General features: G+C 40.8%; 1 protein-coding gene across 3 annotated transcripts; it reads left to right on the forward strand.

Annotated features, from left to right (window-relative positions):
* The first annotated feature begins 2,336 nt into the window (after nt 1-2,336).
* CHDH (choline dehydrogenase) lies at nt 2,337-27,636 on the forward strand. 3 transcript variants are annotated; one of them, XM_084632867.1, is made up of 9 exons: nt 2,364-2,464; nt 3,230-3,284; nt 8,054-8,883; nt 9,219-9,370; nt 16,632-16,761; nt 22,505-22,639; nt 24,040-24,182; nt 24,894-24,996; nt 25,678-27,636. In XM_084632867.1, exons 3-9 carry the CDS (start codon nt 8,124-8,126, stop codon nt 26,094-26,096), a joined length of 1,842 nt encoding a protein of 613 aa, XP_084488993.1. In that variant the 5' UTR covers nt 2,364-2,464; nt 3,230-3,284; nt 8,054-8,123; the 3' UTR covers nt 26,097-27,636. The 3 variants fall into 3 exon arrangements, with proteins under 3 accessions (XP_084488992.1, XP_084488993.1, XP_084488994.1); XM_084632868.1 differs by having other exon boundaries at nt 3,230-3,249; XM_084632866.1 differs by lacking the exon at nt 3,230-3,284 and having other exon boundaries at nt 2,337-2,464.
* The last annotated feature ends 313 nt before the right edge of the window (nt 27,637-27,949 follow it).

The raw sequence follows: 27,949 nt of genomic DNA on the forward strand, positions 1-27,949 counted from the left end.
AGAAGCCGTAAACCAACTAAGTCTTAATCACATTCTTTTTTCAATATTTACTCATACAAAAATGTGATGGATTTATGACTCTTCCTTTTTAATATACAGTACCAAAGTCAATTTAGAATACATGTTAAAGCTAAAGGAAAAATAAATTAGATATAGTTATAACATTTTTATTGTCAAGTGTAATATATTCTTATGTCTGTACAAACAGGTTCTGTCCTTTGAAGTTTGTGATATCTAAAGATTTGAGATGTAAATCCTAGCTGAATTTGCAAATACGTATTGGCCCAGTAACCATAAACTTGAAGCAGAACATGTAAAACATTTAAATAAACAATAACATATAGTATGTGAGGTACCCCACAGCGAACAGCAAAATAATGGTATAATTACAGAATGATCCTATTCTCTCCCCTGCCCAGCAGTGAACGCAATGGGAAATTTCCAAGTACATTTTCCTATTGTCCTTTCCAGACCATTTCTGAATGCTCCATGCAATGAAGCTTCTAACATTCCCTATCCCAGCTTAGTTGGTATTACTGTCAAATATTTTTTCTGAAGATTTCTTTAATTAATTTCATCCATCACTCACAGGGTGGAAACTGCTGAAAACTTTCCATTAAAAGAAAACAGCATACATCCACCATTTTAATAATTATTTCTCTGCAAATTTCCAACATCCCTACTTTTGAGTAAAAACAAGTTAGGATGCCTTAAAGTAGATTTACACTATGGGTCTTTCTCGTTTTATTTAGCTCAATAGAAAAATTGAAACTGAATAAACAACGAGGAGTCCTTGTGGCACCTTAGAGACTAACAAATTTATCTGGGCATAAGCTTTCGTGGGATATAACCCACTCCACTTATATCCCATGAAAGCTTATGCCCAAATAAATTTGTTAGTGCCACAAGGACTCCTTGTTGTTTTTACTGATACAGATTAAGATGGCTACTCCTCTGAAAACCGAAACTGAATAGAAAACACCAGTGTACAGATGCCTTAGGGCTCCGAATGTTGCTAACAGGAAAGGTGATAAACCGGTGTTAGTAATGGAACGACATTTTTTAAACATTTCCTTAGAGTAGTTCGTACTAGGGTGAAGTATGCACCAAAAATAATAGAGGTGAGGGATTTACTTAAATGATTTATCTGTATTACAGTAGCATCTAAAGGCCTCATTGTGCTATATGCTGTATTGTACTATGTCTTTGTTGTGGAGAAGATGGATGATTCAATGATTAGAGCACTGACCTAGGACTTGTGAGCATCATTACAGCACTAACCTAGGACTTGTGAGCATCAAGTCCCTTCTCTGCCACACACTAGCTGGATGACCAGGCGCAAGTCACTTAGGGCAGTAATTCTCAACCTTTCTAGACTACTGTACCCCTTTCAGGAGTCTGATTTGTCCTGCGTATCTTAAGTTTAACCTCATTTAACTTGCTACTTGCTTACAAAATCAGACATAAAATACAAAAGTGTCACAGCACACTATTACTGAAATATTGCTCTCATTTTTACCATATAATTATGAAATAAATCAATTGGAATAGAATATTCAGTGTACAGATCAGTGTACAGATCAAACAACTCATTGTATGAAATTTTAGTTTGTACTGATTTCACTAGTGCTTTTTCTGGAGCCTGTTGTAAAACCAGACAAATATCTAGATGAGCTGATGTACTGGATGGAAGCCTCTGTGTACCCCCAAACCACTGATCTAGGGAACAGAGGCACAGAGAGGTTATCTATAAAAAGGAGATAATGGCATTTCCCTACCTCACAGGAATGTTGAGGCTAAACATATTAAAGAGTTGAGGCACTTAGACACCACAATGACCCTTGTGAGTACCACAGACTGACGTGTATAAAGTTTTGCCTACCTTAAACTTTACGATTCAGCATTTCTATGCCGTTTTGCGGCCAGAAAAGTGAAACAGCAGCAAGCTGGCAAGGGCAAAAGACAAAACTGGGGTTAAACTGCGGGACGCTCTTCCGTGTGTAAACAGGGAGATGTGAGGAGGGACAGTAATCAGAAAAGCGGTGGCTTTTACCGGCTGTAAAGTCACCAAGAAGTAAAGCTACGTGCTGACAAGACTGGTTTTCCAGGCAAGTCAACGTTTGAACAGCTCCCCACGCTCCGTGCAGGTGCAGGCCGGCCCAGCAGACTCGCTGCTCAGAGGGGGAGACAGCCCCCGGGCTCAGCTGTTAACTGGAGCCCGAAGTGCGCCGCGGCTCGTGGAAGCCCCTCCAGCCCCGACGCCAGCCTGCAACCGGGACAGGGACGGGGGGAAGGGGAGGCGGCTCGGGGCAGGAGCCCGCCCCCCTCGGCTCTGGCTGCCCTTTGGATGGTCCAAGGGCCAGTCAGCGGACTCCCGCTGTCCAAAGTTCGGCGCGGAGCTAGAAGGCTCCGGAGTCGAGCGGGGCCGCGGCCGATGGTGCTGAGGAGCCGGGCTCGCTGCCCCGTGAGTGCGGCTGGGGCCTGAGGAGGGAGAGTCGTGGGCCGGGTGGGGGCGAGACTGGGGCAGGGAAGGCGGGCGGTGGCTGGGAGCGGGGGGGGAGCCCCGGAGTGCGCTCGCCTCACCCCCCACCCGGGCCGAGCCTCAGCCGCGAGCTCGGTTCGCGCCAGGTGCTGGAAAGGCTCTGGGCGGGGGCGGGGAACTTCCCTCAGCTTCATTCCCTGCCCCCCCCAGCCTTTGGCCGAGCAGCGCCGGCAGAGGCGCTTCCTGGGGTTCAACCTGCCTCGTGGCAGCGGCGTGGCCATGCTCTGCCTGCTCCTTCCCTGGCCTACGGGGGGGGCTTCCCCCTCCCCCCTGCGTTGGGCCTCTCCTGCCCCCCTGCAGCTCCCTGAAACTTACAGGCGTTCGTGTGATAGCGACGCGGTTTACCGGACCGTCTTGTCGTTTGTGCTGGCTGAAGGTTAAGGCTCCCCAAAAGCAAATGGAACTAGGCCGATTTTCGGCAGCTTGTTGGGAGTCTGGCCCCCATGTTTACTTTATATTAAAAGGTTTCTCTAGTGCATGAGTCACTTGCTTATGGGCCCTCGTCTGGGTGACTTTTAAATACTGCAGAAACACTTTAAATGAAAGGATCCTGCCATATGTCCTTAAACAAATTAACTTCAGCTACTAGCAAAATTGCTGAGAAAATTATCTAAAATGTTTCCATAGACATTCATTTAGCTGTGTTTAATATCATTCATTTAGCTGTGTTTAATATCTCACCCTTAGGTTGGAATGGAAAAAGAAAGGCAAGTCATACTTCTTGCAGAGGGTTAACCACTAGGTAATACTATTAATGGAAGTATTGCAAGAGTGAAGATAAACATCCAGGAAAACTAAACCATGATACTTTTGAGATGAGTCACAGTAAAACAGTATCTATGTTCTAACAAATCCTCAGAGAAAGTGGGTGAACTTTACATAATTACCACTGAGAACCTTCTTCTGACTAACAAAATCTGAAAGGAATTTATTTTCAACAATAATAAAGATCTCAATATGCCTCTCCTATATAGTCCAATACAGGTATAAGGAGATTTGGGTCATTCCCCACAAACCGAAATAGGAATTTGTATGGCATTCTATTTGAGGGATTAACAAGATAAAAGCAACGAGAACTGTGTATATTGGATTTAGATTAAGAATCATGGGACTTTTCCATGCCCACACTAGCATTCAGATTTATTTGAATGCCTTGGTCTCCGTCTGTAAGCTGCTGTCTCACTTCCATCTTGACCTTTCTGGTGTCATAGTTCATTTTCTCTGGTCAGGGATTTCCAACAGTGATTAACCTTATTTAAGAAACTTGAAGTTGCAATATCTAAAATAAAACAGGTCTAGTTTCAATACAGAAAGCAAAAACAAACAAACAAAAAACCCATGAAATGTAAATTAGAATTTAAACTCTGTTAAACTAATGGTGAAACCTATACCAGAGATCGCTCTCTGTATTCAGACGGTTTCCCTAAAGGTCTCTGCTCAAACGCATCCCCTGAGAAAAGTAGTACACCTCTGTTCCCCCTCTTAGTAACAAATATGTATTGGTTCCTTGAGCAATTATTTAAAACAGGTTTAATCCTACTACAAAACACCTCCACAGCTAATAGGGCATATAGCTTATATTAGAGTTTTGAATAACAGTGAAACTTCATTGTATGGAAATGATTTGACCCCTTACTATTCTTGTATAACCTGCTCTTGGATGAGTATGTTATCAGCTGCAGTTAGTTTCTTAGGAAGTATTTGTTTAGCCCTTTTAGGTGGGTACTATATTCTCTGAAACCAGACTCTCCGCAGGTTTTGAGGTGTTGAACTGGATTCTCCCTGGTTAGGGTTAGACTTCAAGCTCCACTTTTTGTACTGTTGCTGAGAAATCATGAGTGATCATCTACAACTAAATGGTTCTGGAAGATTGCATCTGGTTCTAGCCTCCCCAGGAAGTAGCATTCTCTGTTTTGAAATAGAGGTTTAATTATTCCCTGGCTTCTCTTTGGTCACCCATTACTGGAGACTCCTTACAAACCTGTTAAGGTTCCTCCCCCACTCTGAACTCTAGGGCACAGATGTGGGGACCTGCATGAAAAACCTCCTAAGCTTATCTTTACCAGCTTAGGTCAAAACTTCCCCAAGGTACAAAATATTACACCCGTTATCCTTGGACTGGCCGCTACCACCACCAAACTAATACTGGTTACTGGGGAAGAGCTGTTTGGACACGTCCTTCCCCCCAAAATACTTCCCAAAACCTTGCACCCCACTTCCTGGACAAGGTTTGGTAAAAAGCCTCACCAATTTGCCTAGGTGACTACAGACCCAGACCCTTGGATCTTAAGAACAATGCACAATCCTCCCAACACTTGCACCCCCCCCCCTTTCCTGGGAAATGTTGGATAAAAAGCCTCACCAATTTGCATAGGTGAGCACAGACCCAAACCCTTGGATCTGAGAACAATGAAAAAGCATTCAGTGTTTTACAAGAAGACTTTTAATAAAAAATAGAAGTAAATAGAAATAAAGAAATCCCCCCTGTAAAATCAGGATGGTAGATACCTTACAGGGTAATTAGATTCAAAAACATAGAGAACCCCTCTAGGCAAAACCTTAAGTTACAAAAAAGATACACAGACAGAAATAGTTATTCTATTCAGCACAATTCTTTTCTCAGCCATTTAAAGAAATCATAATCTAACACATACCTAGCTAGATTACTTACTAAAAGTTCTAAGGCTCCATTCCTGGTCTATCCCTGGCAGAAAACCAGCATACAGACAGACACAGACCCTTTGTTTCTCTCCCTCCTCCCAGCTTTTGAAAGTATCTTGTCTCCTCATTGGTCATTTTGGTCAGGTGCCAGCGAGGTTACCTTTAGCTTCTTAACCCTTTACAGGTGAGAGGAGCTTTCCCCTGGCCAGGAGGGATTTCAAAGGGGTTTACCCTTCCCTTTATATTTATGACACCTGTGTTAGAGACTACCCTAATTACATATATAAACTGGGATTGGAGAGGAGATTCACCAGCCAGGGTAGTCAAAATAAAGCCTAACCTTTTAATTTCAGTTTCATGCCTCTTTCCTCAAGGCCAGTTTTATTAATAAAAAGAAGATGCAAAAGAGGTCAGAGTAATAGAAAACACTGGATAGCAAAGGCCTGTTCCACTTTCTACAAGCTTGGCTGGGACAAAACATACCCTTTTCCCCCTTCATAGCCCTTGCAGCTACTCCAGGCCACCTGCTTCAACAAGCTTACCCCCAATCCTCCTCTTTCTCAAAGTGACTCACATGCATTCTTTTAAAAGTCTCCAGCAGGCAGTCACATGCTTGATCAGCTGACCTATCTCCCTCATGTATCCTGCCTGGAGACTACAACTCTCAGAATCTTCCATTCTCCAGGGATTTACTCCTGTAACATGTACTGGCCATATCTGTAATTACATGTAAGCATTCTGTTACAAACCTCTTGCCATAAGAGACTGACACAAAGTCTCCTCAAATATGCTACACACGGTTCCAATCCAACTCTATAAGAAAATCTATCTTGAAAAGCTATGGATTGTCAGTATCTTTGGTAGTTGAAAGATTCACGGTTATACCTATAAGGTGGGTAGAAAGCTGGCTAGATTGTCAGGCTCAACGGGTAGTGATCAATGGCTCCATGTCTAGTTGGCAGCCGGTATCAAGTGGAGTGCCCCAAGGGTTGGTCCTGGGGCCGGTTTTGTTCAATGTCTTCATAAATGATCTGGAGGATGGTGTGGATTGCACTCTCAGCAAATTTGCGGATGATACTAAACTGGGAGGAGTGGTAGATACGCTGGAGGGGAGGGATAGGATACAGAAGGACCTAGACCAATTGGAAGATTGGGCCAAAAGGAATCTGATGAGGTTCAATAAGGATAAGTGCAGGGTCCTGCACTTGGGACGGAAGAACCCAATGCACAGCTACAGACTAGGGACCGAATGGCTAGGCAGCAGTTCTGCGGAAAAGGACCTAGGGGTGACAGTGGACGAGAAGCTGGATATGAGTCAGCAGTGTGCCCTTGTTGCCAAGAAGGCCAATGGCATTTTGGGATGTATAAGTAGGGGCATAGCGAGCAGATCGAGGGACGTGATCGTTCCCCTCTATTCGACATTGGTGAGGCCTCATCTGGAGTACTGTGTCCAGTTTTGGGCCCCACACTTCAAGAAGGATGTGGATAAATTGGAGAGAGTCCAGCGAAGGGCAACAAAAATGATTAGGGGACTGGAACACATGAGTTATGAGGAGAGGCTGAGGGAGCTGGGATTGTTTAGCCTGCAGAAGAGAAGAATGAGGGGGGATTTGATAGCTGCTTTCAACTACCTGAAAGGGGGTTCCAAAGAGGATGGCTCTAGACTGTTCTCAATGGTAGCAGATGACAGAACGGGGAGTAATGGTCTCAAGTTGCAGTGGGGGAGGTTTAGATTGGATATTAGGAAAAACTTTTTCACTAAGAGGGTGGTGAAACACTGGAATGCGTTACCTAGGGAGGTGGTAGAATCTCCTTCCTTAGAGGTTTTTAAGGTCAGGCTTGACAAAGCCCTGGCTGGGATGATTTAACTGGGAATTGGTCCTGCTTTGAGCAGGGGGTTGGACTAGATGACCTTCTGGGGTCCCTTCCAACCCTGATATTCTATGATTCTATACCTGTAAATTATACACAGCACAAGACCCATGGCTGACCTAACAGCAGCTATAATAGGCATGATTCTCCTCCTTTACATTGGTGTAAATCTGATGTACAGGTTTGCTGACTCACACTCTTTATCATGAGTCTCACAATATTTCGTGTTTTTCTTAAATTCCCAGATGATGGAGGAAAGAACACCTACAATTTTATTATTCTCATGACTTTTGAACAATTGGGATTAGTAATACCAGGAGTAATGGAATTACATTGATCTAAAACTAGTGTGAACGAAGGAGATTGTGGCCTGCTGTTTCTTGCCAAACGACCTGTTCTCTGTAGCTATTCCACCCTGTCTTGTAACATCTGCAAGAGCAGGCCTGTCTTCCTATGGTTTTCAGACCCCTATTAAATACAAGGGCTATATTATATCCATATATATCTACATGGACTGGGCATTAGGGTGGGAATCAAGACACATGGATTCCATTCTTAGGGTCAGCTATTACCTAGCTGTGTGACCTTTAGCAAATCACTTCTCTGTGCCTCAGTTCCCCCTTAGGCAAACTGGGAGTAGTTATGCTTAGCTACCTCTTAAAAATGTTAATAAAAACAGATAAGCATTTTGAATAAACTAACACATTTAGGTGAACTGCATATAATGCAAAAAACAATGCTAATCAACTGGCATTAAACTGCTTGCATATAAAGAATAACAAAGCAGCATGTTGCAATAAAATAAATGTTTATTGTCATGCTGGCACTGCAGTTATCTATTTGGATAGCTGTATAATTAATGTGGATGCCAGCTTTGCTTTAAAATGACGCATCAAAATTTTAGGCCACATGTTGCAGTCCTTTATGATTGAACTAGATGCATCATAATACATTTTTAAGATCTTTTTTGTGTTCTAGGACAAGATATTTGATGCTGCATTGTATGGGACAAGAAGTTCTTAAAAAGAGAAGACACATATAAGAAAGGATGTCTCATTTAATCAAAGGAGTTAAAAAATGTTATGGTCCTTCTATCAGTCAAATGCACAAAGTAACAGGATTTCCATTTAAACCACCCCTACTCAAAAGCTTACTAGCCTACAGTGGGCAAAAATTAAAAACTTCACGTACATGTTCTAAACTTAGTTCTGAAAATGCAGATTCTTACAGTTACATCATAGTTGGAGCTGGATCGGCAGGGTGTGTATTAGGCAGCCGATTGACTGAAGATCCCCTTAGTACTGTTTTACTTTTGGAAGCAGGCCCTAAAGACACCCTTCTAGGTAGTAAAAGATTAATGTGGAAGATTCATATGCCTGCTGCATTAACCTATAATCTTTGTGATGAAAAATATAATTGGTATTACCACACAACACCACAAAAGCACATGGATAATCGAATTATGTACTGGCCCAGAGGTAGAGTGTGGGGTGGCTCCTCATCTCTCAATGCTATGGTGTACATTCGGGGGCATGCAGAAGACTACAATCGATGGCATAGAGAAGGTGCTGTGGGATGGGACTATGAATTTTGCTTGCCTTATTTTAAGAAGGCACAGACCCATGAGCTGGGTCCTAACCTGTACAGAGGTGGGAATGGACCGTTGCATGTGTCAAGAGGAAAGACGAACCATCCTCTTCATCATGCATTCCTGGGTGCAGCCCAGCAGGCTGGCTATTCTTTCACAGATGATATGAATGGTTACCAACAAGAAGGATTTGGCTGGATGGATATGACTATACACAGAGGTAAACCTTAAAGAGTTACTTTGGGAGTGTATGTATCTAACCTATAAATGGTATTTAAGGGTCGATCTATTTTCCATTGAATTCAATGGGAGTATTTTCATTGACTTCAAAACATTTCTTCCCTTAGAAAGGAGAGAGGATTTCATAATGCTGCTATCAGCTGTTTGCATTCATTCCTTTAGTCCTTAAATTTAAAGCTCTTTCTTCTGAATGATAAATGTGGCACCCCACTCTAATTTCTGTATAGGAAGAAAGACAAGAAAATACCTTGAAAATGAAGGCACATGAACTATTTTGATGCTTGCAGATGTTAAATGAAAACATGTATTTTGTAGGTCAAAGATGGAGCACAGCTAGTGCTTACCTTCACCCTGCCATAACACGCCCAAACTTGTCCACAGAAGATAGAACGCTTGTAACGAAAATTTTGTTTCAAGGAACAAAAGCCATAGGGGTTGAGTATGTCAAGAATGGGCAAAGGAAAAAGGTAAGAATTTTTATTTCCCTTCCTGAAAGAATGGGGTCAAAGAAAAATAAGCCTTATTTAACAACAAATAGAAACTAAGACTGACACATCCTTTCTGTACAAAAATTCCACTTTTCAGATGTAATACTGTAGCTCAGAAACACTAGTCAGTTTCAAGGATATGATTCTTTGTTAGATAGTTATGTTAGAAAATATATTTCCTTTTTATCATTTCAGACATCAGGATATTCTCTGTGCTGAAAGAGGGAATGATGAGAGTGTAGAAAGGAAAAGGCTATGCTTGAGGTTTGAAATTGGAACCTACTCTGTAGTCATGCACAGTTACAGTGTGTTGGCTATTGTACTGAATTACTAATGTGCTGGAAAAACAATTTAGGAAAATCTGTTAAAACTGAGTATCTCCTATGGAGTCTGAATAGCTTAGGGGATAGATAATGGAACATAGAGTCATTCTTTGTTGCCATTTTGAATCCAGTTAAGTCTAGTAATGACTAACTACTATAAGGCACATTCCCAGCTGCAGAATAGACATACCCTAACAATTTTATGGCTATTTGGTAGCCTATATGAAATGGGTTTGTGATTTCACTCCAACTTCCACTGAACAGGCATCCACATCACAGAGATTGTCACAACCAGGGGGACATGCGCTGGTAGTCTCAGCACATAAGCCAAGAATGGAATGGGAGTCAGGACTAAAATGGCCTTTGATATTCGGTCAGGATCGAGGAATATTAGCAAAACAATGAGTAACTGCCATTACTTCTTAGCTTTTCTATGGATAAATGGAGGACTTCAGTTTCTGGGGCTTTCAATTCAGTACTTTTCATAAGAAAAGAAGTATTCAGTGAGGGCTTATCTACATTGTGAGGTAATGTGCTCTAGGAGGTATGATTTCTAAAGTGGACTAATGTACTGTGCATCATTTGGTCTGGATAGACCCTGCTGGTGCACACTAAAGGTTCCTTAGTGCACTTTAATGTAGTACTGTTTCAGATAGCACTATGTTAAAGCACACCAGCAAGGTCTACACAGACCAATTAATACACAACACATTAGTGCACTTTAGAAATCACTCCCCTGTAGCTCGCATTACCCCACCATGTAGACAAGCCCTTACTCTTCCCTTTTGAATATTACTCCTGATTATTACATATGTAACTAGGTAACTGCCTAAGGTGGATTCACATATTATTTTAAAGTTCTAATAACAAGGGTGAAATGTTGGAATAATAATACACCAAAGGGGAGGAGAGCATAAATCTTGACAGTTTGAGTTCACTGAACATAAGAACGGCCATGCTGGATCAGACCAAAGGTCCATCTAGCCCAGTGTCCTGTCTTCCGACAGTGGCCAATGCCAGGTTCCCCACAGGGAATGAACAGAACAGGTAATCATCAAGTGATCCATTCCCTGTTGCCCATTCCCAGCTTCTGGCAAACAGAGGCTAGGGACACCATCGCTGCCTATCCTGGCTAAAAGCCATTGATGGATCTATCCTCCATGAATTTATCTAGTTCTTTTTTGAACCCTGTTATGGTCTTATGGTAGCAAGGAGTTGCGCAGGTTGGCCGTGCATTGTGTGAAAAAATACTTCCTTTTGTTTGTTTTAAATCTATTGCCTATTAATTTCATTTGGTGGCCCCTAGTTCTTGTGTTATAAGAAGGAGTAAATAACACTTTCTTATTTACTTTCTCCACACCAGTCATGATTTTATAGACCTCTATCATATCCCCCCTTAATTGTCTCTCTTCCAAGCTGAAAAGTCCCAGTCTTCTTCATCTCTTGTCATATGGAAGCCGTTCCATACGCTTAATCATTTTTGTTGTCCTTTTCTGAACCTTTTCCAATTCCAATGTATCTTCTTTGAGACTGGGCGACCACATCTGCATGCAGTATTCAAGATGTGGGCATACCATGGATTTATATAGAGGCAATATGATATTTTCTGTCTTATTATCTATCCCTTTCTTAATGATTCCCAACATTCTGTTTGCTTTTTTGACTGCCACTGTGCATTGAGTGGGTGTTTTCAGAGAAGTATCCACAATGACTCCAAGATCTCTTTCTTGAGTGGTAACAGCCATCCCAGATCCCATCATTCTATATGGACAGCTGGGACCACGTTCTCCAATGTACATCACCCTGCACCTATCAACACCAAACTTCATCTGCCACTTTGTTGCCCAGTCACCCAGTTTTGAGAGATCCCCCGTAGCCCTTCGCAATCAGCCCCAGACTCAACCATCTTGAGTAGTTCTGCATCATCTGCAAATTCCGCCACCCCACCGCCCACTCCTCCCAGATCATTTATGAACATGTTAAACAGGACTGGGCCCAGTACAGACCCCTGGAGGACACCACTATTTACCTCTCTCCATCCTGAAAATGACCATCCATTCCTACCCCTCGCTTCCCATCCTCCAACCAGTCACCAATCCATGAGAGAACTCTCCCTTCCATCCCATGACTGCCCACTTTGCCCAAGGGACCTTGTCAAAGGTTCTCTGAAAATCCAAATACACTATATCCACTGGATTCCCCTTGTCTTCATTCCTGTTGACCCCCCTCAAAGAATTCTAGTAGATTGGTGAGGCATGATTTCCCCCCACAAAAACCATGTTGACTATTCCCCAACAAGCCATTGTCATCCATGTGTCCGACAATCCCGCTCTCCACCATAGCTTCAACCAGCTTGCCCGGCACTGAAGTCAGGCCCACCGGCCTGCAACTGCCAGGGTCACCTCTTTCAAAAATTGGCATCACACTAGCTATCCTCCAGCCACCTGGCACAGAAGCCAATCCAAATGATAGGCGACAGACCACAGTGAGTAGTCCTGCAGTGTCACACCTGAGTTCCCCCAGAACTCCCAGGTGAATACCATCTGGCACCAGTAACCCGCCACTCTTCAGTCTATCAACCTGTTCTAAAGCCCCCTCCAATGACACCTTAATCTGGGACAGCTCCCCAGACCCGCACCCAAATAGAATGGCTCAGGCCCGGGAATCTCCCCCACATTCTCAACTGTGAAGACCAATGCAACAAATTCATCCAGCTTCCCCACAACAGCCTTATTGTCCCTGAGTGCTCCCCCAGCATCCTGATTGTCTGAAGTACATTATACCCACAGGAATCAATATGTAGAGGGCGTTGAGTGACTGAACACCTGCTAAATGTTAAAAGATAATATAAATAAACTATTCTTTGATCTGCTAAAGCACAGAACATGTCTATTCTTTTCTAAGCCAATTAGAATGATGCTTTCCATTAATAATGCAGGGCAAAAGTTGCAGAATTCTCATTGACTTTAATGGGAGCCCCATATGTCTGAGAGGAGAAGTTGGCCAGAAACAGCACCTGTCACTTTACTGAGCAATTTACTTACATGAACATGAATAATCTTTCATTATTATAGAGAAGGTGTTTGGCTGAGAACGATGGCACAGGACAAGTGTACTTTTATTAGTTTTGGCCCTAAAAATAAAGTACTAGATACAGGAACATCATGTGTACTGTGTATAAATATTGATATGATTTGGTGAGCTAGTTGACCACATGATGGGTAGCAGGAGACCCAGAAGGTAGTCTCATCTCTGCCACTGATTTCCTGTGTGACCTTGGATAAATCACTTAATCTCGCTGCCTCAGTGCACCATCTAAGTAAGTGCAGGACATTGTTTTTTCTCTCTCTCTGCCCAGTTATTATATATTTTAATGTATTAGGGCCAAATGTGCTTTTTAAAACTTCAGCTACACAAGTCTTATTCAATATATTTTCTTATATGTTCCTGGAAAAAGAGCGCTCTGATTCCTCTGTCATTCTACCACAGTGTCTGGTTTTTATTTTCTGCCATTTCTAATTCAAGTGCAAGGGGTTTAGAAAAATGCATGCATTTGGGAAAACTAAATTGGGATCTGCATGACAGTTTCAAAATTTAACTTTCAGCTTGATCTCATTAAAAGTAAAAGCTTGCAAGAGTAAAAAGGTGACCCTTTCTTGCTTTATGATACATAAAAAAGATACCACAGTTTCTTCTCTCCCCCTCCCCCCACTTTTTTAATATTAGAAATTCAAGCCTCGTCTCCCTTGTTTTTTTTCTGGGAAGATTCTAAGGATGACGGGAGAACTAATAGTTTTATGACATCAGAGAAACTATGCAAGGAAGCCTGATTGAGAAGAGAAATGATTTTTATAGACTATTTATTTAAAATTCTGTGTTATATTTGTTTAGTTAACAACTATTGAAATCAAACAGTTAGGAAAAACTATTTGATTGTTGAAGTTTTCTCAGTCTTCCCTTTTAAGTGAAGATTTAGGGCCTGATCCAAAGCACATTAAAATCCGAAAGATCCCCACAGATTTTAATGGACATTGGATACGGCCTTAAGAAAGCTCCCAGTCATTTCAGAAGTCCTTCAGAAAAAACAAATAAAATGGCCTTGGTAGTCCTGGTATGTTTTAGGTAAAAAAAATCAAGCAAAAAAGAATATTTATGGGGGTTGGGGAATGCTTTCAGACTTTTTTTTATGTATCATAAACTATATATGTGTGTGTACATATATAAGGGACCAATTTGATTGTTTTTTCTCTGAGGTCACCTTTAAATGCACTACATGACTATATACAACATGAATTACAAGCTATGAATGTCTATGCAGCAGGGTTGCACTGGGTATAAACCCATAACCTAGAGCAGAGATAAGAGTACACATTTGGAAATAGTATGATTTGAAACAAGCCACATTTTTATTAGGAAACAAAAATGTGAACACATACTTCATTTACACAGTGACTCTCTGATGATTCGCTGAAACTATTTTTGTATACATTATGCAATGTACTGTAGAGATTTTGCATAGCTGTTGTTTTATGAACCAATTCAATAAACCTGAATGTTTTGTGTATTAGTTCTACCATACTAGACAATTGTCCAGAGCAGAAAAATACAAGGGGGAGCAAAATGTCACCACTGGGTGTGCTAGCAGTAACATCAGATGAGTAGTGTGAAAACAATTAATAAAAATCAAACTTTTTGTAAGTTTTGTTCTGTTCTATCAGTCAGAAAGAAAATAGGAATAGTAAAAGTAAATGGTACTTCGCATACTGGTATTGCCTGTATACATAAAGGAAAAATCAAGTTGGTCATTTTTAGAAGACTACAGAACCATGCCTAAAATACCACAGCTAAAATTAAAGTGGAGACACAGTGTAGAGTCTTAAATTCTACAAAAGTAAACACTGGGCTTAAATTCTAGTGTCTGCAGATGAGCAATACAAGAGCTGCCTTCTTGAGCTCTTTTTTTTGTCATTTCTAGTGATTTTATTAAATTGAGGCAAATCTCTATATACACATTTAGCAGAAGTCTATTTACATGTATTAGATGGATAATATCTATGTTTACTTTTAAGTATTTTTATTTTTGTTGATTTAAATTTCACAGTTGTGGAAAATTATGGGGTGAGGGGTATGTGTGATGGGGCGGGACTCACCCCTGCAGCACCTCCTGCTGGTCATCCAAGGAATTAGCGTTTCCAGCCTCTGGAGAGCCCTTTGCAGGCCGGTGTCCCGCTTGCTGGTGGGCCCCAAGTCCCTCCCGGACCCCGGTGCCCCTTTCACGAATGGATGCTGCCCCCTGGCAGTACCCCCACTCCATGGCATTTGCTTTGCAAGTTATGAAAGTATGTTCAAAGATGCCGATTGCTCAATGTATGCTCAGTGATGCTAGATGAGATGTATTACAGGACATTGAGCACCAGTGCAGTGTTAATTTTACAACATTCTATAGCTCAAAGTAGTAGTAGCTTTAGGATTTGTATCAGATTTAAATGGCCTTTGTTTCTACTTCCCTATGTGAATACACTCCTATTTGTCCCTTTACATGTATTTCATGTAATCTAGTCACTTTTAAGTTTCTTGAATATTTCTTTCCTAACCTCCCCACTATGCAAAAGTTTGAATTTATTTCCCCAATGCTGATAGCACTTTCTCTGACCCTAAGATCTCAAATATCTAAGGGCAAAATTCTGCTCTTGCTATTCTGAACCTTATAATGGAAAGTGCTGGACATGTGGAGAGTTCCTGAGCCATTTTGTTAATATAAGGCAGGTTGATTTCAGGGGTGCAGGGGAGAAATGTGCTCTGTAGCAAACTGTAATGGTCCTTTAAACAGACTGAGCTCCCCAAAAGCACCTGTTGCCAAAGACAGAATTTCTAACCTTGCCTGGAGATCAGTCCCCTTGGAGACATGGTTTCCTGTTGGACACATTCATTGCTCCCCGTCTAACAATGAAGAGAGTGATAGATCAGAGTTCTGTCTAGCTGCTGACTGGATGAGTTGGGGATGAGGAGAGGAAGAGCAGCCTGCACACTTTTCTCCAACCCCTCATGAGACAGGGCAGGATTTTGCCCTAGATCTGCAGTGCTGATCTGACAACTGAGAGCAAGAGAAAACAAATGAATATGAACCATGAAGCTTATGGGTGGAAAGAGTCAGAGAGGAGATGATGAAGATGTTAGATAATGAATGTCTACTCACTAGGTACCGATGAGATAAATAGGTCAACCTCTGAGGTCCTCAGCTAATGGTTAGCAGCATAAGTAGTAACCAGCTGAGAGATGCACATTCTTTAGGCTGTTTAATGAAAAAACTGTCATACAAAACAATGTATGTATACATACTTATAAGGGCTCCCTGCTATAGCACATAGCTATGTGGGGCAATGGAAGTGTGGAATCCATGAGACCACAAGGGCTGTGAAACCAAAAATTCGCCTCAGTTGGACTGAGGATGTGACAATGCTTGAAGAGAGACTTTGTTGAGCTAACATATTACAGAATACCTCAGAGTGTAAAATCTTTTTCAGGATTTTTAATCTATTAATCACTAGTGAAAATGGAACAGGCTCTGGCTGTTTCCTTGCTTGAAGTTACTGTAGATCTCTGTTCTGGAAAGAAGTGTGCAAGTGTACTGCCAATCATGTTATTTGATCAATTAAATGCTTGTGTACCCTACAGTCTTAATAAATTACAAAACTTTGTTCAGTTCACATTGTGTTCCAATGTGACATCTGAGTTATTTCTGTCCATAGAAACTTATACCAAGGTGAGCAAAACATTTGGAATAATAAAGATGGATGCTGGTATGATTCTAAAGAAATAGAGTATCTTTTTTTTAAAAAAAAGCTCTTGGAAATATTGGTTGTGGTCTAAAATCAAACCTGTAATAATCTTCTTTAAAATTTATTTTTAATTTTCAGGCTCTTGCCAGTAAGGAAGTGATTTTAAGTGGAGGTGCCATAAATTCCCCACAGCTGCTTATGTTGTCTGGGGTTGGAAATGCAGATGACCTCAAAAAATTAGGGATCCCTGTTGTTTGTCACCTTCCTGGTAATCTTTTTATTGGTTTTATCTTTCACCTTCCTAATGGTCTGATCCCGAGCCCATTGAAGTCATTGGAATGACTGCCATTAACTTCAGTGGCCTTTAGATCAGGCTCTGTGGACCCAAACCAACTACCATTACAGTCAATGGAAAGACTCCCGTTGACTTTAATGGAAGTTAGAAAAAACTCTTTTATACATTGCACCTCTCCATGTAATGGTGTCCAATATTCATTCCTTTCTGAACTATGGCAGTAGATAACTTATTTTAAAGCAAAGAAGCCGTATGTATCACTGATATTTTTAAATTAGAGCTGTACATTCTCTTTGATCCACAGCAGATTGCCTACCGATAGTAATCAGAGTTTAATATAAGGATGGAGGGTAGAACATGGGCCTTATGTAGTAACTGAACTTTTCTAGCTAAAAGTTATCGTTGCATTTAGAAATTATGCCTACCATTGTTAGAACCAGAACTATTTCTGCTATTTGTTTATATGGCTTCTTGCATGCTCCATTTTCCTATGTGTGCTCAAGAAAATTAAACAAACAATTGCATATCTAAATTATTTGAAAATCTTACTCAAATGATCATTGTTAGGTCTAAGAGTCAACACACCATGAGGAATAACATGGGAGAGTTTTTCCTTGCATTCTGCAATACTGGCATATGGCCTGAATAAATACCTTAAATTAAGCATGTGGCAATTCTCCAAAAAGGGCCATATTTTTGGAATGTAATGTGCCCACGCTACACATACCCACGTCATATGTACTTTGAAAGCTTATTTTATGTACGTTTAGATGAAGTATGATGTGGTGCTGCCAACTGGTGCCATAAGTTTGTAGGTGAGGTGAAACAATGCTACCCACAATGAGAAATTGTCATTTTTTGCATAGTTCCAGAAACACTGTAACATGACTATGACAACATTTTGGATAAATTAACTTCAGTACCTTAATAGTGTTTATTGATCAAAGCTACCAAATGACAACCTCTGAATAGGGGCCCTCCCAATCGGGGGGTCTAAATCCACTGCTCTTGGCTACTTCCTACCACTATCCCTTCAGTTTGGAGCATGGCCCTTGTAGTCCAATTCACTGGGATGGCTTGCCTCCGATAGCACCCTTTTGTGGACCTTGGGTGGTGCCCTGCCATAATCCCAGGCTCCTACCTCTTTGCTAGTCAGCACTGAACTGAGCCAGGCTCTCACCTTTTCTCCTTTCTCCAGGCCTGGCATTGGCTGCAGGTATAATGGGGCGGGGCTAGCTGGGCCCAACGGCTCTCTTTAACCCCTGCCGTGCTGGTGGGTAGTTTCTCTGCTTCATCACAGTCCAGAACTGATTTACTATGAAAAAGTACCTAGGAAAATAAACGCCTGTCACCTACAATGAACACTGTCTGAATTCTCTCCTGGTGTCTTTTAAAACTTTATCTTGTGATGTCCTACCAATACTAAATAACGCTAATCATAGAATATCAGGGTTGGAAGGGACCTCAGGAGGTTATCTAGTCCAACCTGCTGCTCAAAGCAGGACCTAATCCCAACTATATCATCCCAGCCAGGGCTTTGTCAAGCCTGACCTTAAAAACCTCTAAGGAAGGAGATTCTACCACCTCTCTAGGTAACCCATTCCAGTGATTCACCACCCTCCTGGTGAAAAAGTTTTTCCAAATATCCAACCTACACCTCCCCCACTGCAACTTGAGACCATTACTCCTCGTTCTATCATCTGGTACCACTGAGAACAGTCTAGATCCATCGTCTTTGGAACCCCCTTTCAGGTAGTTGAAAGCAGCTATCAAATCCCTCCTCATTCTTCTCTTCCGCAGACTAAATAATCCCAGTTCCCTCAGTCTCTCCTCATAAGTCATGTGCTCTAGCCTCCTAATAATTTTTGTTGCCCTCTTCTGGGCTCTTTCCAATTTGTCTACATCCTTCTTGTCGTGTTGGGCCCAAAATTGAACACAGTACTCCAGATGAGGCCTCACCAGTGCTGAATAGAGGGGAATGATCACATACCTTGATCTGCTGGCAATGCTCCTACTTATACAGCTCAAAATGTCATTAGCTTCTTGGCAACAAGGGCACACTGTTGACTCATAATATTGTTCTCATTCAGGTGATTCCATTTTGGGCTGGTTTCAACCACAAGCTTGCAACAAAGAAGAGAACCTACCCAGCAGTTGCATATTCACCTATTACGGATGCCAGACCAGCTGACATGGCCACAGTCTATACTACTGTGCTGAAATGTCAGCAACTGTAGGACAGGTGCCTTTTGTTCAGATCATGGATCAGCAGCTGTGTGCTGTCACTCAACAAGTGAAATGGACTCTCCAAATGAACTTGGTACCAATGTGATTCACCTGGATGTTTTTCACACCCTGTGCTGTTTTATTGCATGTGTTACGAAATTTTGATGAGACGCAGGATTGCTAGACCTTCTTGTTGATACTGATGTGTATGCTGCTTGTAATGCAGATCAAATGCTTGCTGCTAAGCAATTCAGCTGTGCTCTATAGGTATGTCTACACTGCAATAAAAAACCTGCTGCAGGCCTGCATCAGCGGACTCAGTCTAAAGGGCTGTTTAATTGTAGTGTAGATATTCAGGATCAGGCTGGAGCCGAGCTCAGACACCCTCCCCCTTGTCAGGACCCAGAGCTCGGGCTCCAGCCCGAGCCAGAAATGTCTACACCACAATTAAACAGCCCCTTAGCCTGAGCCCAGTCAGGTGACGTGGGCCAGCAGTGGGTGTTTAATTGCATAGGGTATAGACATACCCCTATGGCTTGGCTCTAGCATTAGAGGCCCGGAGTGCTCCAAAACTTTATTCTTTTGTTAAATTGTGTGAGCAGGAAGGAGGTACTCATGTAGTTCCAGCATTTGTCTGGCAAATGTTGGCTCACACTCAAAAGGTGTCTGAGTCTGAAGACTCAACAGTCCTTACAACGTCATTAAAGAGCTTGTTTGTGCTGTAATTCAGTATGTGCGGTCACTACTGAAGGACTTTCAGATATGTGGGTATGCCCAGTTTCCTACATTCAAGGTCTGGGAGCATTTTCTCCAGGTTATGTAGACACTGCATCTAAATGTCCATGCAGAGTGAGTGTGTGATTGGAAACTTCACATGACATAGCAGGTCATGCTTCAATGCATCTTTACTGCAAACAGAGCCAACTGTGCCAGATGGATATCAATCTACATTTTTGATATGTTAAAATTTCCCTGAAGTAGTATTCACTGCCTTTGAATCTGGGGGGAATTTGCTGTATGTCATACTTCTGTTTTTTTCAGTGGAATTTGGAGTGACATGGGAACAGGGAAAACTGTCCTCAAAGACTCATAGGGCAGTAGTGGGATTGTAGTACTGACAAGAAAGAAGCCAGCCCTTGTCAGATAGACACTCACATGACATGTCCTGAGTGAATATGCAAAAACTCTGAGAGAAAGAAGTGGCCTAACAAGAAGTAGTGAAGACTAAGTTCACAAACAAGTCCTTGCCTTTGCACTGAAGAGGAATGAAAAGCATTTTACAGCAGTTACCAACCATGTCATCAGCAATATGACAAACCCATTTGATCCTGAGTCATATCTAGAGGTGCTTATCACCATATATAATGGACACCATGTAACATCAGATGTACAAGACTCTCTACTGAAAATAGCAGATGTTGGTGAAGAACAAATGGAGAGATTTGTGAGAGGTGCACTTGATTCTGATTGGACAGGTAACATCTTCAGCCCAGTCAAGAAATCTGGCATCAAACATTTGCTGACATGATCAAGAAAACTAAATTTAAGCCTGCCCAGGGAGGGATTATCACAGCATTTATCAGACCAGAAATTGTTTTCTGAAGAGCCCTGTCCTTAGTAAGATGCAACGATGCTGTTTCAATGGCAACTGTTCTTAGTCACCAAGTAGGACCTGTGCCTATGTTCCTCTTCCATGCTGTGGAACAATGAGAAGAACAGACAAAGCTGAATTAGGACATCATCTGGAAGCTCAAGCTGAAAGGATCCATGAGCTAAGAGCATGTGACAAAGAAACCACAGGGTATATCAGAGATGCCGTGGGTAGTCTTTGACAGATAATGACAACAGTAACTCTGTGAAAACTGCAGAAAAATAGCGCCAGACAGGATCTAACAAGGATGCAAGAAATGTCAGGTGATTGGTGGATGTCTGTGCCTCCATGGAAGAAGTTTCTAAACGTGGCATCCAACAAGCATTCATTTGTAAAATTCCTCTGTAAATATATGGTTCAAAGTGAACCTGAGGGTGTAGGAGCACACCAACACAAATACTCCTTCTTGCTGAGGCCTAAGTAGGAAAGTCCATCATCACCAGCAGAAGTGAAGGTGCTGAAGAAGTCCAAGAACTTGTACAGTATTCAAGAGGAAGCTGTATGTGCCAATATAGCTTTTGGGTCTCTTGGTGTCAAAGGAACTATAGGAATACGTCACTTGATATAGATGTTTTGGAACTTGCTGTTCACTACTTTCCAAAAGTGAAACATATAGATAATGTGGATTGAAATAGGCAACATTACCAACACAACTGACAAGTGTTGCTTCATACCTATGTGTGCAGTTTATGATGCACTCACTCCTGACTTCTGCAACATACTTCCTGCTGTATACGCATTAACAGGATGTGACCTAGTGTCATTCCTGTTTGATATTGAGGGAAAAAAATCTGTGTTTAATGTCAAAACAGAGGTTCAGAGATCTTGCCAAATTAGGATAGAGTAATGGACAAGTTGTAATTTCTGCAGCAAGGAAATTGGTAGCACTGCTGTATGACCAGAGCAAGAAAGAAAAGGATACCCTCAAGGACTTGAATTTCTTGTACCTCAATCTAGCCATCAAAAAGGACAAATGGCCAAACTACCATCATGTCAGGGCAGTTTTGAAGATTATGTCAAAAGAGCAACTTGACAAACAAAGATTTGCATGTCTTTGCAGATAGGTAAACCAGATACTGGATCACCATTGCGACATGGATGGAAAAATGTGGAGGATGAACTACTTCCTGGATTCTTCAAGGGCCAATGGAGACCTTATTTGAGCCTGTATCAGTTTCGATCACAGAAGAATCAACTGTGTCTGTAGTTAGAACAATCTTCCCTGCACAGAACTGTGTACCTGCCAAGGCAATGAAGATCATGGTAACCCCCTCATACTCAACAGAGAACATAATGATGAACAAGATGATGATGATGTTGACTAGAAATGTCACCAGCGTTCTACATTTAACGATACCTCTACAAATTATTAGACTTTGTTTTACCCTTTAGATGGTTCTTGTGATGCATGGAGGTCACAAAGAAATTAAATTTTATGTCTTGAAATAACACATAGCCATTAAACAAACAGAAACAAATGCACATATTTCAAAGTGGTCATTTTAACGTGTTGATGCTATAATTGTTTATGCCCCTTTCTGTGGTAATGGCACCACTTGACAGCTCCACATTATATCTCATCTTAAAGTAGACATAATAAAATGATGTGAGTGTGTGTAGATAGGGTACATTAACTTGATGAAATCGGTGGTGTCTGCTGCTTGCCTAAATGGGCTGGACTAGGCCCAGGGTCCATGGTGTTTGACACCACTGCCTTTGTAAGAGGTTATTTCAGTTTCCATTCAGGGTAGTTTATAGAGGAAAATGTACCTGCTTGTATATAAACATTTACATTTTGCCTGTATATAATTTCTTGCGGTTTTTGTTTGTTTGTACCAGGGGTAGGCCAGAATCTTCAAGATCATTTAGAAGTGTACATACAGCAGAAGTGCACCAAACCTATTACTCTCTACAAAGCACAAAAGCTTATTAACATGGCAAAGATTGGTTTAGAATGGCTTTGGAAATTTACAGGTATGTAAAAAATGTGAAACTGTCCCACTGTTCAGTTCTATAGGATTACCAAATTTGGCTTTTAGCTGAACTATATATGTCAGAATCCCAGAGTGTCTTTCCCAATGAAGCTTTATTATTACCAATTCTGCAGAAACTGGAGATTTTAAAAAATGAGTTCAAATGGGGGGAGACTGTGCAGTTTCTTTAGCTTTAATTTGCTTAGTTTTTTCCAAATTAGAATTTATTTTAACAAATGTAATGTTTATTGTAACAAATGAGGTTGAGATGCACTTTTTTTGTAGCATTTCGTTCCCTACCCTTAAATTCAGGCAGGGAATCTTTGCATGTTGCTAAATGTTTGCATTTGTGCCTAACTCCCATTTTGGGATATGTTCCATACTTAAATCTATGGGCCACTGAGAAAAGCTACTGTAAAAAGTGAAGTCAGAAAATGATGTATTAAGACACTGTCTAGAAAACAAATACACTGAACTAAATTCATCCTTGGTGTAACTCCATAAAAGGTAGTTATCTCATTGCATTGTCCAGAACTCTTAAAACTTACTTGTACTTGTATTGTCCAGAAATAATGCATTCTCCTGTCTTATAGTAGCCCAGTCCCTAAATTACATTTTCAAGGATAAATTGTAAAGATTTTTCTTAGCAAGTAAAACAAATAAGACAATTTCAGTGCTAAACTACCCCCCATGCAGTTTCACTGTCTTAGCGTGGTGTCACAGCAAAGCATTTGGCCCAATATATCATGTGCTATTGCATACATATGACTTTTTATTACTGCAAGTAACTATTTTTAAAAGGATGGATTATGACTCATCTAGTTGGGTGGCACAGAGATTTAAAGGCGTGCTGTACAGCAGTGTGGAGGGGAAGTAGGGTCTGCAGATGGTGTCAGGGGGCAGGGAGTGGGCAGAGCTCCCTGTTGCATCTGGGAGCATTAACTGCACTGGATATCTAGCTGCCACAGCTTATTCCCTCCCTCAACCAGCGGACACTCCCAGTGACAATCTTCCATCTAAGCTGCTTCAGAAGCATTGCAACAGTGCACTGCCCTTCATATTAAGCAAACTGTAATACCCCATTCTAGCCCAAAGTAAATGGAAAGATTTAGGAAGCTGGAGACACCTTGGGATTTTTTTAAAGTCAAACACATTTTACATTTATTTAGTGATAAACATGATGAAAGTAATGTACACTGCACAAGTTATAAGTTAATTGCATATGGATTTGCACCCCTCGCAGTTTCACTGTCTTTGATTGACATAATTGTGTGCATTGCACAAGTGGAAAGGTGTATGGGGCATGGAGAAATGGTGCTGAAACAAGGATTTTAAAAATACACATTTTTCTTGCCTTTTGAATATTTTAGAATTTTTCTTTCTTTCTTTTTCAATCTCTAGGAGATGGAGCTACTGCTCACTTAGAATCTGGTGGATTTATTAGAAGTCAGCCAGGTGTTCCTCATCCAGACATTCAGTTCCATTTTCTTCCTTCTCAGGTGATTGATCATGGACGTGTTGCTTCCAAGCTGGAAGCTTACCAGGTCAGTGGTTTAAGGACACAAATTAGCAATGTCCTGAATTAGCAAGGAGATTTACAGTTTATTGGAAACATTAATACTAGTACAGTGATCAAGTTACAGATTGTTCAGTATTGTGTAAAATATGTGACTTAATTGCCTACATTGCAAAAATATTTACAAATTGTATTTGTTGCTGGTGCCAGAATAATTTTACTCTTTATCTTTGGAAAAATACGCAATAAGTTTATTAGGGGCTATGAACCTGATTCTGTGTCATTGTCATCAGTAGTACATAATCAAGTTCTATATTATAATATTTTGTTTTCCCTTTAACTCCTTTGTAGTGTGTCTTTTTGTTGTCTCAATATATAATGTAGATTCAAAAGTCTGTAGTTCATACTGTGAAACTGTCACTATATACAGTACATCTGTTTTCTTTGGCTGGTTTTTACTTCACGATGATAGTAATTTGGTCATCCGAACTGTCAGCTACTGCTAAACTGAAATAACATTTGCTTGTTGTTGTATTAGAAATAGTTTATTTCCTGTGCTGTGCATATAACCAAAAAACATAAGAAAAAATGTTCATATTGTGGCCTCCCCTTTTATTCTCCCTTTTTTATATTTTGTTTGGATAATCTGTAAGAAGACTCCATGTTTTTAAAAATTGCATTGGACTCTGAAGTCTGTCTAGATGGAATTTTGTCATGCGGTGTGTTGGGGCTATTGCAGGTTCATGTTGGACCCATGAGGAGCACAAGTGTGGGCTGGCTAAAGCTGAAAAGTACAGATCCAAGGGACCATCCTGTGATTGAACCAAACTACTTGTCAACGGGTAAATGCCTGGTATCTATATTGAGTTGGTCTCATTCAGTTCCTTCCCCCTTGCTCCCAGGAGAAGTGATCTAACTACCTGCCCATATCAGTAGGAAATTACTCCCCATTTGACACCGGCTCAACTGTGCTGGTTGGCACATTGGTATTATTATTACTATTTATGTTGTGATAGCTCAGAGGAGCCCCAGTTAATGACCAGAATGCTATTTTGCTAGGTGCTGTACAAACTCTGAGCAAAAAGACAGTTCCTGCCTGTTCCCTGCCCCTTCCTGTTCACCCCACACCCACCTGTGCAAGAGGGGGAGTAAAGGCCACCACACACCTTGGTTGCCTCCCCCCACTCAGCTGGTGATCACATAGCCCATACCCTCTTTATTCCTGTGTATCATTTTTATTCATCCTACTCTCCTGTACAAGTGTGTAGGACAAGTGACAATTTTGCCCCTGGTGAATGTATCTTGGAAAAAAGTTCCCATTGTTTTTTCTTTCAGTAACAAGTTGAGAGCCTTTAAATTGTATATAAGCCTCCTTCCACTTTAATTTTGCCGCCTTTTCTTGGTATAGCACACTGTCCTGTACTAGCATTATGATGCTGCTGTTTGTTTGTTTGAATTATGCAAAGGGACGTATTTCTAACCAGTGTGTGTATTTATAGTCTCTTTGTTTCCTCTCTGTACAGAAACAGATGTGTGGGAATTTCGTCAGTGTGTCAAGTTATCCAGAGAAATTTTTGCTCAGAAAGCTTTTGAAAAATTCTGTGGTCCTGAAATTCAGCCAGGAAGTCATATCCAGTCTGACAAAGAAATAGATGCTTTCATAAGACAGAAGGCTGATAGTGCTTATCATCCTTCTTGTACCTGTAAAATGGGGCAGCCGTCTGACACCACTGCTGTGGTTGATCCTCAGACCAAAGTAATTGGGGTTGAAAACCTGAGAGTTGTAGATGCCTCAATAATGCCCAGTGTGGTCAGTGGGAATTTGAATGCCCCAACCATTATGATAGCAGAAAAAGCTGCTGATATGATCAAGGGGTTCCCATCACTCAGTGAGAAAAATGTTCCTGTATATAAACCTCAAACCTTGGAAACTCAGCGATGAACAAAATGCCCACGCTTATTTTCCAGGTGAGTTTTTACCCACATGGAAATCTTACATTGGACTTTGCCAAGAGAACAAATGTATTGCTACAAAAAATTACAGGTAGGTATTAATTCACTACCTCTCTGATATTGAGAAGGTTGTAACAGTAATTTAAAAAAAATCAAGTTATTTGCAGTAACTGGTCATTTTAGTCAAGCATTTGGGTGATGACCAGTTTTTGTAATGTAGTTTGAAGTTTATGCTGAAGAGGGTCAGTTCTGCCTTACAAAAAGAAGAGGCAATCATGTGAGCTATCAAGGAGTTCAGGACCTGTATGGCTGAGCGTGGGATGGTAGAAGTGGATGTTTGCTGCTTTGCATAGAACAGTAAGACACTTAAAACCAGTGATGAGCTGCCAAAATCTGAAGAACTGGTTCCTTCAGTCACTCTGGGTCTTCGGCAGCACTGAGGGACCAATAAATGTCAACTTCATTTATTGGTGCTTGTGTAATAATTTATACTAAAATGGATAATGTATTATGGAGGTACTGATCACAGCTCCATTGTTAAGGTTGAGTTGTTTTAAACTTAAAGGCATACGTATAGTATTAGATATAGTCAAGTTAAAAAGATATCCATATTTGATATACAGATTGCCTTAATAGCTTCTATAAAAACAAACAGCTGATTATTTAAAATTTCTATAATGATAAATTCTCCATGTTCTTTGTATTTAACTTAATAAAATTCAGTTAATAACTTAATTTGTTTTGGTTGCGTAATGCAATATGGAAACTTACCTTGTTTCACTACTGTATGTTTAAGGGGGCCATGAAAGGTGACTGCCCAGCTGCAAATGATGAAACAGACTCTAAGGTCTGGATTGTTACTAAAGTGTAAACACTTTTTAAAAAAAATTACCTGCTGTCTAGAGAGATCTTTTACCACATCAGATAGATGCTTGTCTGCCCCTGTTCAGTTAACTTGAACATCTTGGCTCATTTACTTTTAGAAAGAATAAATACATCTTGGCTCTACTATTTTGATAATGCTTGCCTAATGCCCAGACTTTTTTCTGGATGTTTGCTGAGAAAAATCCTTTACAGATATCCATCAATGGCCCTTTCTTGAGTGTGTTCTAATAGCTTTCCAGATATCATTAAAGATCACAGGAGGTACAGGCCCCTGCATTGTGATGTGTTCTTGCAAGGTAGTATGGAAATCCCCATAGAATGGAATAGTGAATGGAGTAGAAACAGGATGGAAATTACAATCCTTCTTTTCTCCACCACTAATAGCAGAGGAGGGAGGGAAAAGATCTTTATTCCAGCCTGCACCTGCACTCCTTACTCCTACAAATTTGAATGGGAATTTTTGCTTGGGTAAGGGGTGCAGCCTCAGCCCTATAGCTTGTACATTTTTTTTTAAAAAAAGGGCATTTAAATCCTGTTTTATACGTTGATTCTTTTTAAATCTGCATGATGTTTAATGTAAACGAGGAAATGTGCATAATCCTTGCATAATCTGTCATTATGACAATTAAACTCCTGTGAAAGTTTTTGCTATTGTGCTGTTTTAGCTTGCATAATCATCTTAATCAGCATCATGGTTTAACAGACAAATTTCTGTAGCAGATTTCTCCATTATCTGTTTTCATAAAATAAGCTATTTAGAAATGGGAACATGTCAAAACTAAAAAAAAACATCAGATGTTAGAATGTCTGCAGAGCACAATTAATATTAGTCCTCAGAATAAGGCTAAAATGTTTAGCATTCATAATTAAGTTCCCATAATTAAGTTTCCCATGTAGAAACTGTCTGTTATATGAATATGCCGGAAGGAGGAGTGGAGACACTGGAGGTGGTTTAGT

Source organism: Lepidochelys olivacea (assembly GCF_965140295.1).
Source record: "Lepidochelys olivacea isolate rLepOli2 genome assembly, chromosome: 7".
Taxonomy (NCBI): Eukaryota; Metazoa; Chordata; order Testudines; family Cheloniidae; genus Lepidochelys; species Lepidochelys olivacea.

Bases quoted from the DNA above. Each gene is read 5' to 3' on its own strand.
- CHDH (XM_084632866.1), top strand. From the start codon at position 8,124: ATGTCTCATTTAATCAAAGGAGTTAAAAAATGTTATGGTCCTTCTATC. The intron at 16,762-22,504 runs GTAATCTTTTTA...TGTTTGTACCAG, and splicing joins TGTTGTTTGTCACCTTCCTG to GGGTAGGCCAGAATCTTCAA. The intron at 24,183-24,893 runs GTCAGTGGTTTA...GGGCTATTGCAG, and splicing joins CCAAGCTGGAAGCTTACCAG to GTTCATGTTGGACCCATGAG.